The sequence below is a fragment of the Girardinichthys multiradiatus genome, chromosome 7, assembly GCF_021462225.1.
Source record: "Girardinichthys multiradiatus isolate DD_20200921_A chromosome 7, DD_fGirMul_XY1, whole genome shotgun sequence".
Classification (NCBI taxonomy): domain Eukaryota; kingdom Metazoa; phylum Chordata; class Actinopteri; order Cyprinodontiformes; family Goodeidae; genus Girardinichthys; species Girardinichthys multiradiatus.
In genome coordinates this window covers 10,831,245-10,844,519 of record NC_061800.1, presented here as the reverse complement: position 1 = coordinate 10,844,519, position 13,275 = coordinate 10,831,245, and the positions used below count along the sequence as shown (strand labels likewise).

Below are 13,275 nucleotides of genomic sequence, written 5' to 3'. Positions count from 1 at the left end.
TTCCTAATAAGAGCCTTATGCAACCATATGCTGCACTCTAAGCATCAAGTAACATGTTTTAAAGCTAATTAAAACAGTTTACAGTTTCCTCTAAACAGCCTCAATGTTGGCCACACTGTGTTCAGTTTAATTTCGCTAACAGTCACTTGTAAAAACATCAGAAACTATCATGATGCTGGGAGCAGTATGAAAAATGTTCAGCATAGTTTGTCATTTCATGAAAACAGTTGTTGGACTCCTTGTGTTTATAACACTGAAAATGTTGGGCCCTGTAATCTTTTTTTTTTCTCTAAAAACCATTTTTTTTCACTGAAATATATTGTTTTCACCAATAAAGCATTCAGTTAATTAAAATGATTCCATTTTACCCAGACACGGTGGACCACCTTCACCTCCTTCTAATACTTTTGTAACGTGGTCTAAATGTTTACAACAACAAAACTCAAGATTCCCAACAAATTTCTATGTCATCATATCTTGTCTGTCTCTCAGGTCCTGCGGGGTAAATGGGCATCCAGCTACATGCCTGCTAGCTTTGGATATTCCATGACAGGAAATATTGACATCGACCAGAATGGATATCCAGGTAAACACACACACACATGTATAAAGAGGCCCAACAATGAGCTGGCATGCTGCTGGGAATAAAACTGAACTGCGATTGTGTCCAACAGATTTAATAGTTGGAGCGTTTGGAGCAGACAAAGCTGTTTTATACAGGTAATCCTATCTAAATTTCATTTTCTGAGTTCTGGTGTGTGTGTGTGCGTGCGTGTGTGTGTGTGATCCCCTGCTGTGGCCGAGTAAAGCTTCTGACTGAAACTGGGGTGTTTAATGAGTGAGGCCACCTCTGATATCAAAGAGCTACTGTTTTTCATTCACCTCACTCCTACTGGCTTTATAAAAGCTTCGAGGACACGTTTACCCCTGCTGCACAGAGGAATATTTACATGAAACTTTGTATGTCCTCCTTAGTGTTAGAATACATTAACTACCTTTGATCCAAGCTAAACACTGACGCACAATGCTTCCATCTCAGTGAATATCCAGTAGAACCCAAATAATGCTAATTCGTTCAATCACTTTATGTAATTTGGCTCAGACTCATCTATAGTTAACCATACATATATGGGCTTTCTATAAACAAGAACTACTATAGATTTAGCCTACATGTGCATCTGTGTTTCTGTGCATCAGAGCTCGTCCAGTGATCAGTGTAAACGCTACATTAGACATAACCCCCCTGATCATCAACCCAGAGGAGAAATTCTGCACCATTCCTGAGACCAACACAGCTGTGTCATGGTGAGTGCTCATATTTCATATAAAATGCTAATTTTGTATCTCAAAGTTGTTGTTTTTCTAGGTTTAAAAACTAACAAGAGAAATCGGTTCAGTTTCTTTTCTTTTATGAGCTTTAAATGACTGCATTTGGCTGTAAGCCCTAAATTAGTATTGAAACTACCCACAGTGCTTTTGGTTTACCTAATTTCTTTTTTCAGATCTGAGCTAAACTCACATTGATGTTGTCAGTGATGTTAAACACATGGATTCCAACAGATTGGTGTCTGCCTTGAAACTTGATTCCAGTCCTCTGATTTTGCTGAGATTAGTTTGCTTTGCTTTGCAGTTTTAAAGTGAAGTACTGTCTGGCAGCTGGTGGCACTGGAGCTCCATCCTCTCTCAGTAAGTTAAACAGCTGCAGCTGTCTCCTGTTTTCTGTACAACACAACAAGAGATCCTATTCAGTGATGATTGTAACCATCTATTAGCCATACAGGTGGAGCTCAATAAGTTAAAATATCGTAACAAGGTTATTTCACAAAATCAATTCCAAAAGTGAAACTCATTTAATTTGTTGTATTTTAATTGTGTGTTACTGTTAGTTTTGATGATTACAGCTAGTGGAAACATGAAATTCAGTTTACCAGATAATTGCACTATTACTTTAGACCAACAAAACTTAAAAACTCCCCAATGACACTGGATTACCTCTAGGGGGCACACTCCATACTTTGAGAACCCCTGTTTGAGTTTGAGAGACCAAGCGACAGCCGCAATGCCAAGAATGTTGGCGTTCATAGTGTAACAATGATGGCAGCTGTGATTCAAAGTTTCCATTCCATTCGTGGTGAACACGGGCCTCGCAACATGGAAATGGTGCCATTACTAACACAATGGTTCCCCACACACACACACACAATCCAGGACGTTGATATCAGGCCACTTCAATAATAAACTGTCACAACATCGCTGCAGAAATCTTATGTATGCTCAAAACAATTTTAAATTCTGCACCATGCCCCAAGAAACCTTGTTAGGACCCTGTAGCTATCATCCATGTTCTGGTCCATTTTTGACATCGTAGCTCAGTCTTAATTACAGGTCCTTCTCAAAATATTAGCATATTGTGATAAAGTTCATTATTTTCCATAATGTCATGATGAAAATTTAACATTCATATATTTTAGATTCATTGCACACTAACTGAAATATTTCAGGTCTTTTATTGTCTTAATACGGATGATTTTGGCATACAGCTCATGAAAACCCATAATTCCTATCTCACAAAATTAGCATATTTCATCCGACCAATAAAAGAAAAGTGTTTTTAATACAAACAACGTCAACCTTCAAATAATCATGTACAGTTATGCACTCAATACTTGGTCGGGAATCCTTTGGCAGAAATGACTGCTTCAATGCTGCGTGGCATGGAGGCAATCAGCCTGTGGCACTGCTGAGGTCTTATGGAGGACCAGGATGCTTCGATAGCGGCCTTTAGCTCATCCAGAGTGTTGGGTCTTGAGTCTCTCAACGTTCTCTTCACAATATCCCACAGATTCTCTATGGGGTTCAGGTCAGGAGAGTTGGCAGGCCAATTGAGCACAGTGATACCATGGTCAGTAAACCATTTACCAGTGGTTTTGGCACTGTGAGCAGGTGCCAGGTCGTGCTGAAAAATGAAATCTTCATCTCCATAAAGCTTTTCAGCAGATGGAAGCATGAAGTGCTCCAAAATCTCCTGATAGCTAGCTGCATTGACCCTGCCCTTGATAAAACACAGTGGACCAACACCAGCAGCTGACACGGCACCCAGACCATCACTGACTGTGGGTACTTGACACTGGACTTCTGGCATTTTGGCATTTCCTTCTCCCCAGTCTTCCTCCAGACTCTGGCACCTTGATTTCTGAATGACATGCAGAATTTGCTTTCATCCGAAAAAAGTACTTTGGACCACTGAGTAACAGTCCAGTGCTGCTTCTCTGTAGCCCAGGTCAGGCGCTTCTGCCGCTGTTTCTGGTTCAAAAGTGGCTTGACCTGGGGAATGCGGCACCTGTAGCCCATTTCCTGCACACGCCTGTGCACGGTGGCTCTGGATGTTTCTACTCCAGACTCAGTCCATTGCTTCCGCAGGTCCCCCAAGGTCTGGAATCGGCCCTTCTCCACAATCTTCCTCAGGGTCCGGTCACCTCTTTTCGTTGTGCAGCGTTTTCTGCCACACTTTTTCCTTCCCACAGACTTCCCACTGAGGTGCCTTGATACAGCACTCTGGGAACAGCCTATTCGTTCAGAAATGTCTTTCTGTGTCTTACCCTCTTGCTTGAGGGTGTCAATAGTGGCCTTCTGGACAGCAGTCAGGTCGGCAGTCTTACCCATGATTGGGGTTTTGAGTGATGAACCAGGCTGGGAGTTTTAAAGGCCTCAGGAATCTTTTGCAGGTGTTTAGAGTTAACTTGTTGATTCAGATGATTAGGTTCATAGCTCGTTTAGAGACCCTTTTAATGATATGCTAATTTTGTGAGATAGGAATTTTGGGTTTTCATGAGCTGTATGCCAAAATCATCCGTATTAAGACAATAAAAGACCTGAAATATTTCAGTTAGTGTGCAATGAATCTAATATATATGAATGTTAAATTTTCATCATTACATTATGGAAAATAATGAACTTTATCACAATATGCTAATATTTTGAGAAGCACCTGTATGTGTGAAGGGGATCTTACCAACAGAAATGCTAACTCTCATAGCTATTTTACTTTAAAAACATTTATTTAACAGTGTAGTGGGTAGCACTCCTCTGCTAATTAACCCATGAGAGTCTGTGGATTTTTCATGTCTAAAAAAATGTCCAAACGGCAAACAGTGTCTTTATTTTAACGAAGGGAAAACCTTTGTAGAATTTTCTTTCTTCAGTCTGAAAGCTTGTAGCTTGTAGCAACAGGTAGGGGAGGGGGCTCTACTCCAGTAAAAAATGGTCAGGATGACACTTCAACACTCTCAAAGCAATATTGTGATGGAAAATGTTACCTTTCTTATCTTTGTTTTTACTTACCTCCCCAGGTTTTCGTGTGGACCTCACCGTGGATCGCTTGAAGCAGAAGGAGGCAACCAAACGCGCCCTTTTCCTGTTCAGCCGGACCTTTCAGTACTCCAAGAACATGACGGTGAACAGCAACAGACGCCTGGCCTGCGAGGAGCAGGACGTGTTTTTAAGGGTGAGAAAGTTTTAGACTATCTCTAAAAATGTAAACAACTGTTTTGTTGTAATGATGGTACTTTCTGACGTGTGAGCTAAAGACCTTTATCTGAGGTGGTTAATAATTAAATGATGAAGAATTCTCCTAATTATTAAAGAACTTGTAAAGACAAAAACAATAAAGATCTAGACATTTGTGTTTGTTTGTCAGGGTACTTTCTGCTACAACTAGCTACACATCCTGGAAAAGGAAGGAATGTCAGCTGAGCAGTATGGAAAGAAAATGGTGTATGGAAAAATAATTGTATTTCCAGACTTTATTTGGAGTTGTGAACAATTTGTGTCCATCCATTCATCACGAATCCGTGTTCATTTGTCCATCCATCCATTTGTTATTCCTGCCATTAGCCATCCATCTCCGTCCTCCGTCCATTTACCATCCATTCAGCTGTCCATCCATCATGCATCTGTTTGTTTTTCCATCCATCCTCTTCCTTACAGTGTGTGGTTTTGCATGTTCCATGTGTAGAGGCGGACTTCTGAAAACATCTGATTTCACAATGATTCATTGTATTTACACTTAAAAATTTGGCTGACTCCTGAGTCTTGGAAAATGGGCAATATTGGCATGAAAATGAGCAGGAACTGTTTTTAGCACTAATAGATGTTTTCCAATGTTTGTAGGTTTTGGTGCAGTGTTGATTATGAATGCTTATGCAGTGATTCAGCACATGTAATGTTTCTGAGGACTTTAAATAAAACAAGATGTTTGGAGCCATCTTCCTGCCATCGGTCAACTCTTTCAATCACAGCCTCCTGTTTCCTCTTATTTTGAGTTTCCACAGAAAAACATTTATTCAACCTTTCATTACTGCAGCTTTTCAAAAGACTGTGTGGTACCTTATTTGCACACAGAGTGAGAAAATACAGATTACATCAATGTTTAGCTATGTAGAGTGCATTGATTTACTATTCATACCCCTCTGCATAGGAGGTCCTATTCCAAGGGGTATATATTGGTTTCCCTGAAATGTTAGACTCTCATCTCCTGGATTTCTGTAGATACCTCTCCAATACACCCAATGTAATGAGTGTTTTGGTGGTCACACTTATTTTGCACATATTAATCATCCTCTTGCGTGAGCTCATTTGAAAGCTTACAACAGTGAGGCTGAGTAATGTAGTCTCTAAACTTGCAAAGAACCTTTTGTTATTGTTTAAAAAAAAAAAAAAACATCGAATGTTGCTGCCACGTTAAATAAATAAAAATCTGATGTCCAAAGTTGTGCATCTAATTCCCGTCTCTCCATCGTGCAGGATGACCGTGAGTTTCGGGATAAAATCACTCCCATCTCTGTAGCGATGAATTACAGCCTGGACTACCAGATGGCTGCAGATCAGACTGGACTGCTGCCCATAGTCAACATCTGGGCACCAACTGACATCACCAAGCAGGTACAGGCACTGAAGGCTGAGCAGGGGGTAGGGTCCTCTGTAAGCACCTGGGCAAAACCTGCCACTGTTGTTGTGGTAACACAGAACCTAAATACACATGATGTCAGGATGGAGCGCCACTGAAACTCACAATGTTGGTTATTAGTGCAGCTTGTTTTATTGTTCTGTTGCTACTTGATTCATTTTAATCTATAGATTATAGATGGTTAATCTGACTGTAGTGGCTCTTGATTATCTTAAACTCCTTTGACTCTACAGACAGCAGATTAGCAGTAAATGGCTGTTATTTGTCTTCACTTTTACAGAAATGTTCTGTTTCTTCATACCATCTTCTTCTCCATATATAATGTTCTTCTAACTTTCTGTCAGGCTCACATTCTGCTGGATTGTGGAGACGACAACATCTGTAAACCTAACCTGATGTTGTCAGTGAAGAGGTTGGTGGAACAAAGTCGATAAATAAACCCAGTGACAGACAGATAAAGGTCTTAAAAAGTTAGAGGTCAAAATCATGTCTGTCCTCTGATTGGCCGCAGCGACCGTGAGCAGATCTACATCGGCGATGATAACGCTCTCACCCTGGAGGTCAGCGCTGAGAACCAGGGTGAGGGGGCCTACGAGGCCGAGCTCCACGTCTACCCACCGCAACAGGCCGACTTCACCGGGGTTGTTCGCAGTCAGGTACACCCGTTATATCTTAAATTCTGAACATCCTATTTCCATCCAAAATAATCTCCATGACTTCACTTCTGAAACATTAAATAGGTTTGGTAGTGTCTCAGCTGACACAGGAAGTCATCAGATAAGTATAGATCCGGCTGTCCCTACTGTCCTCATATCCATCAGAGGCTCTTTGAGCAAGACAAACGTCCGCAGCCACTGGTGCCGTTTTTACATTTCAACATGATCTAAACAGATAAATGTTTCAATTCAGGCTTGAAAAACTAATTTATCTTTTAATTAATAATTACCAATAAAGTCGTGACTGGAGAGGTTTCTCCTGCAGCTGCCGGTGAAATAAATGCAGGTCCAAGGTGACTTCATGCTAAGATCACATTATCCTTCATTCCCACTGAACAGCCAGTTAGGTTGTTTTATGTGTAAGTTATGATGGTCCATTCTGCTTGTGCTTTCTACAGTCCCTCTCAAGGCTGTCCTGTGCTTACAAGAAGGAGAATGAGACCAAGATGGTTGTGTGTGATCTGGGAAACCCCATGAAGGGAGGTACTAAGGTCAGTTAAAGGGAACGAAGGTGGCCAACACTTTACATCCTTTAAAAAACATAAGGTTTACAGTGTGAATTATTTTTGTTGCCTTGGAAGAGAATTCATAATCTTGAACCTTTTCACATTTTGTTACATTACAACCACAAACTTCACTACATTATGTAGGGATTTTATGTAATAAACCAACACAAAGTAGTGCCACATTGAAAAGTGGAAGGAAAATTATCCACGGTTTTTAATATTGGATTGTAATGGAGTTTAAATGAAAATTCAACATGGAAGACTCACCACCCCCGCCACATCCAATCACTCCTCACTGGCTGCTCCAATCAACGGCAGGTCCGCACTCCTCCTCAGCCAATCATCTCCCAGGACATCACTTTTAAAGACCCTCTGCATGGAAAACACCGCTCTTCTGCTATGCTTCGACCCTCCTCCACCCCTTCTCCACCATGGGCTCCCAACTCCTTCCATGCCAAGGCCTACACCACCACCAGGATCAGATCCCAGGACGTACCTAATCATAATCCTAAGATGTTTATTCAAACCCACTTCATCCTCAGCGTTTACGTGTCCCTCAGGGGTCCGAGTGCCAAAGAAATAATCTTTCATTAATAAATTCTTTAACTGTCTTCTTGTTGTTTCTCCTTTTATGTGAGTCTTTCCAGGTTGAAATATGCAATCTTAATGTTATTGTGCTGTTTTTTAAATTTAACGTAAACTTGTTTAATTCTGACATTTTTGTCCTAAAACCGTCTTAATGCTGCCCTCTTTGGGTTGAACGGTGGCTACGACAGTTGAATTTATTTCTATTGGTTCAAACATTCCTTCTTGGTACATGTCTACGTCACAGCCCTGCGTTCGGTAGAAAACCATCTCACTGAGACACGTGCCCTCGTAGTAAGTAAGGAGTTGGAATTGCTTCTCCCTGCCTCGGCAGCACCGGCTTCAGGCATCGCTGAGTCAGCACCTCAAACTGATAAGGCTCAGCTCCGCTGGGCTCCATAAAGCCTCTCTTAGCCTCCGATGATGAGGGGGGGGTGAAAACACCCACTTTGGTGGCATTTTTCATCATCTGTCTGGGGGCGGAGCTTTTCTTTTACATGGGGTTTAATTCCACTTTAAATTGATTCCAGCAGTTCTGGGAAGTACTCTGAGGTTTATTAGAAAATATTAAAAAACAAATAACATCATGAACACTGAGGAATAAAGCAGACCGGTCAGGGAGAAGTTTGACCAAAATTGAACAAAACACATTAAAAGTTTATTTTACAAAGTAATGATTCAGGGGGCCTGAATACAAACGATAAAAAGTATGCATCATTTCTTAAAGCTTCACATTTATCCCTTCCTTTGTGTTGGTCTGTCACATAAAATCGCAATAAATGACACAAAGGTTTGTGGCTGTAAAGTGACAAAAAGGTGCAAAGGGTGTAAATACATTTTACTATATTTTGGAGTATCATAAACATCTGCCTGCTGTTTTCTTAAATGTTTTCTCTTCCCTTCCTGCTCTCTCATTGGTCCTTGGCTGTCAATTTCCTGTTGTTTTATTGGTCAGATCCTGGCAGAGTTGAGATTCAGTGTACACCAGCTGTCAGAGGAGGACACTTCAATCAAATTTGACCTTCAGATAGTCAGGTAAGCCTTGTCACCATCTCAGCAGAATCTACTTGTCATTTTAACTAAAATGGGTGCAGCTTCACTTGCTGATTTGATTTGATTTCATGGGCGAAGTAACTATAAAACGCTGTTACTGCTGAGGGGACGAGTAACTTTGCTATCATTTGCAAGGAGAAAAGAAACCTCCAGAAAAAAAGGAATTTAAATCAGAAGGAAGACATAGAAAATATGAAAAAACAGCCCGGGATAAAAATGCAATGCAGTATTGTCGTGTAAGTAATTTATGGGTTTTCCCACTGTAGTTTTTACCAGTTTATTGTTTTTTCCCTTTTGTAGAACTATTAGTTTTGCCAGATGTCTCTCTATTGGCCAGATTGTCCTGTTTTTAGTACAAAAATAGTAAACATCTGTATCTTCTTATTTAGGGGTTTCAAGTTGTGGCAATTGGCCAAATTTTTAGGCCCATTTATACATATAAACAAATTAGCTGTAATGTTGACTGAAGATTAGCTCTGCATTTTTAGCAATAAAAATGATTTTCTCTTAACCTGTGCATGAATAAATGAATCTTCATATGTTGCCTCAACAGATGTCTGTTAGGAACTACAATCAAACTCAGTAGAAAGCTGACTCTATTAGTTAAAGCTAAGCTCTTCTCTCTTTAGGCTCATCTACATAACAAAAAGCGTGAAAGTGAACGAAGCAGCTAACAGATTTCCCTGCGTCCGCCTGTATGTTTGTGTGTCTGTGGGAGACTAGAGGGGGAGGGGGTGGGATACAGAACTATGTTAATAAGAGGTTTCAGCAGCTTTGGTTACACTCCTCCTCGCCTCTTTGGTACCTTCTAGCTGCAGGGAATAGTTTCTCGACTTTAAATGTCTCTGTGTGATCAGCTCCTTAAAAACTGTACATTCAGGGCTACTAACAATCATAATCCTATTCTACACTAGTAAAATGCAACACTGACATATGTGAATCTGCCTTTTTTTCTATATTTCAAAGATCCTTCTTTCAATAAAAACAGTTTACATATAAATATAAGCTCATACTTAGGCGCAAAAGTATTCACACCCCTTGACCTTGTCCGTTTTTTGTCACCTTACAACCCCACAAAGGTTTTATTTGATAGACCAACACAAAGTAGAAAGGAAAAAGATAGAGGGTTCTCAATGTTTTCACAAATAAAAATCTGAAAACTGACTTGCATTTGTATTCCCCTCCTTGGTAAATAGTTTGTAGAATCACCTGTTGCTGTAACTATAGTTACAAGTCTTTTGAGGGTATTTCTCCACCAGATTTGCACACCTCAAAAATGACGTTATTTGTGCATTCTTCTTTACAAAATATCTCGAGCTAAGTCAGATTGGATTGAAAGAGTTTGTCAACAGCATTTGTTTGCCTCAGATTTTCCATCGTATTTTGGTCTGAACTTTGATTGGGCCATTATAACACATGGAAATGGGTGGATTAAAACCCTTCCATTGTTACTCAGTCATTTACAGCCTCTAACAGGTTTGCAGGGGGGATTAACAATATTTCTTGACACTTATTTGCCACATTGTTATTGTTGAATTTCATTGTTGATGTTCTTGTCAACTTCCTGTTGTGGGTGGAGATGTACACAGGTGGGCACAATTGTTTGTGCCCATTTGTTACCGGCGTTTCCAGCCCTTTAAAGATGGCAGTGTCAACAGTTATTCTTCAGCCATTTAAATGTATAATTGTATGTAATTTACTAACATACTTAATATTTTTTATTTTTGGGCTTGCACCTTTCTACATGTATTCAATTAACAATTTTTTATCCTTTACAATAGGGTTGCACAATATATCGATCTTAGTCTTTTTTTAACATATCGGTATCGGTCCAGTAAGTAAAATGGGGCCAACATTAACAGCTGTTGCTTATATCCATCTTGTTGCTGATTGTGAATGTGTTTCAGGAAGGGAGGGGCTTGGCCATGTTGGGCACGTGACAGTGATGCAGCACAGGATTGTGGGTGTTTAACTGAATCAGAGAAGCAATGTCAGCAGTGTGGTTGTTTTTCTCTTGTTTGAAAAAGTAAGGAAATCCATACAATATCGGTAATCAGCTATAACTGCAATATAAATATCAGATATTGATATTGGCCCAAATTTTCAGATGTTTGTATCCCTACCTATTATTATTATTATTAGCAACAGTATTATATATATTGTCATATTCTTTAAATACGTTGCTTTTAAAATTATTTTCAGTTTGGAGCTCCAGTGTTTCCTCAATCTAGATATGTTTTATGTTCCTTTAGTTATTTCTATTAGAATATTTCTGCAATCTTATTTCATCTTACTCCACACCTAACGTGAATCTTTAGGGTACTTGGTCATCGGAATGAGTAACTGCAAAGTTTTCCAGCATTCTGCCCCAAAGACATTAGTGTTAAATGATGAACAGAGCTCAGTAAAGCATGAGAACAGTTAAGCCCCAAATTATTCGTATCCCTGGCAGATTTTGATAGAAAATAATTTTCATCCAGCCAGGATGAAACTGGCACAGGCATCTTACTAACGAAAAGCAAGTAATGTTAAAATGAGTATTCATTTTGAAAAACCAGCATACCAAAATTATTTTGTGCCCTTCTTAATAATCATTGAGCATTACAGTAGTCTACCTCTCTGGACTAACCATTAGCTGCTATTAGCTACTAAAACATTGGTATTCTCCGTGAGGATCCTTTAGATTGAGATTTAATTTTATGATGTTGAAGACTGCTGGAGATAGGCACCAGCTTCCCCGCGACCCACTATGGAATAAGCGGTAGAAAATGACTGACTGACTGACTGATGACTGATGTTGAATTTCTTTGTGTCTTGTGTGAATAACTGCATATTTACTAAGGACACCGAAACAAATCGAATTACAATCTTGGCATTCAGATATAATTATAATCCATATATAAACATTTGCAATAATTTCAGCTGGATTGCTTATAATCAGTGTAGAATAACTAGTGTCTTTATGCAGAGCTGGATGTCATTTATCTGTGCCTATATTTATATTGTGTGTTTTGTTTTTTTTGTGTTCCAGCTCTAACCAGTTTCAAAACACAAGTCCTCGAGTTTCCAGCACCACACAGCTGGCGATTCTCTCTAAAGTCTCCATCAGAGGGTAAGACACACATTTTACTCCACAGCTCCTGAGTGTTTTTAGCTTTTTCTTTATACTTTTTCTTGTGTCTTCCAATTTGATCTTTTGCCATTTTTTTCCCTGTGTAAATGTTGGAAGTACAGTGCAAACAGAACCACATATCAGACTCCTCTGTGTTCATGCCGCTTTGTACGCTTTGCCTTAGTTCTGGAGAACAGCAGCTCCAGACGTAACTATGGAAACTGTGTTGTTCTCCTAGGTCGTCGTCTCCCACTCAGGTGCTGTTGCCCATCGCCAACTGGAAACCAAACAACCCTCCGGTGCTTGGAGACGACATCGGGCCACAGATCTTGGCCGTTTATGAGGTACAATAGTCTCAAATGCAAACACACAGCAGTGCATTACAGTTCTATAAAGTTAAATCTGTTTCTGTTCCATAGTTCTGTTTTATTTTTAAATGTTTAGCTACACGCACTTGAACCTTGGAAATGACAGTTGTCTGGCCACTGTATGTCAGCTGCTGACAGGGTGAGGAACCAAGTGGAGATTCCAAGTTGTCCCACCATGGTCTGGCAATGATAAAGAATCCTTGAAAAAAATCCTGGATCCAGATGGTTCTCCGCATCACCAGCAAAATATAATCATCTGTTCCTTGCCCTAATATGCACCTTGTCTGAAAATTTCATCCAAATCCATTTATAATGTTTTAAGATATTCGCAAACAGACGGACAGAGAATAGCCGACAAAAAAAACCATAACCTTATTGGCGGATGTAATAGAGATTGACATGCAATTCTTTGACATATATTTCCTAAAGAGGAATGTAAGATGTTGATCCTTCTGCATTATTTGCCTTTAAATGAATCACTCTTTGTTTCTTGGTGTTCTACCTAAAAAACCTGCCATAAGATGAAGTCACAACGGATTAAAAGAAGAATGGCAGTGGTACAGATTTCAACTTGACGGATAAATCCTAACAGTGTTCTGCTCTTTCAGCTCCTGAACAATGGGCCCAGTACATTCAGTAAAGCATCACTGGACGTCGACTGGCCGTACCGCTTCAGGAACGGTTCTCTGCTCTACATCACCAACTTTGATACTGAGGGACCCATCAAATGCACCACAGACGTGGAGATCAACCCACTCAATGTCTCTGTAAGATGCATAAAGAAAAGTAAAGACTAGACAAGCATACCCTACAGCATCTGGCTTCTTCCTTTGATTTTTGCCTGCCTTTGAACATACTTAAAAGTAGGGGCATCTCAATTAATCACAATGTCTTTGAAAAGTTTATTTTTTGAGTAATTCAGTTCAAAACGTAAAGCAGGTATTTATTTATTACACAGAGTGCTATATTT

At 39.8% G+C, this 13,275-nt stretch overlaps 1 protein-coding gene across 1 annotated transcript in view; it reads left to right on the top strand.

Annotated features, from left to right (window-relative positions):
- The window catches only part of itgav (integrin, alpha V), a 69,322-nt gene that overhangs the window by 45,291 nt on the left and 10,756 nt on the right, over nucleotides 1-13,275 (top strand). Inside the window, exons 15-27 of the mRNA XM_047369589.1 lie at nucleotides 493-586; nucleotides 675-720; nucleotides 1,198-1,305; nucleotides 1,631-1,686; nucleotides 4,350-4,504; nucleotides 5,803-5,940; nucleotides 6,310-6,377; nucleotides 6,477-6,621; nucleotides 7,080-7,172; nucleotides 8,728-8,807; nucleotides 11,857-11,937; nucleotides 12,176-12,281; nucleotides 12,914-13,072. Of these exons, the coding sequence (XP_047225545.1) occupies nucleotides 493-586; nucleotides 675-720; nucleotides 1,198-1,305; nucleotides 1,631-1,686; nucleotides 4,350-4,504; nucleotides 5,803-5,940; nucleotides 6,310-6,377; nucleotides 6,477-6,621; nucleotides 7,080-7,172; nucleotides 8,728-8,807; nucleotides 11,857-11,937; nucleotides 12,176-12,281; nucleotides 12,914-13,072 (1,329 nt within the window). The remainder of the gene's footprint in view (nucleotides 1-492; nucleotides 587-674; nucleotides 721-1,197; nucleotides 1,306-1,630; nucleotides 1,687-4,349; nucleotides 4,505-5,802; nucleotides 5,941-6,309; nucleotides 6,378-6,476; nucleotides 6,622-7,079; nucleotides 7,173-8,727; nucleotides 8,808-11,856; nucleotides 11,938-12,175; nucleotides 12,282-12,913; nucleotides 13,073-13,275) is intronic.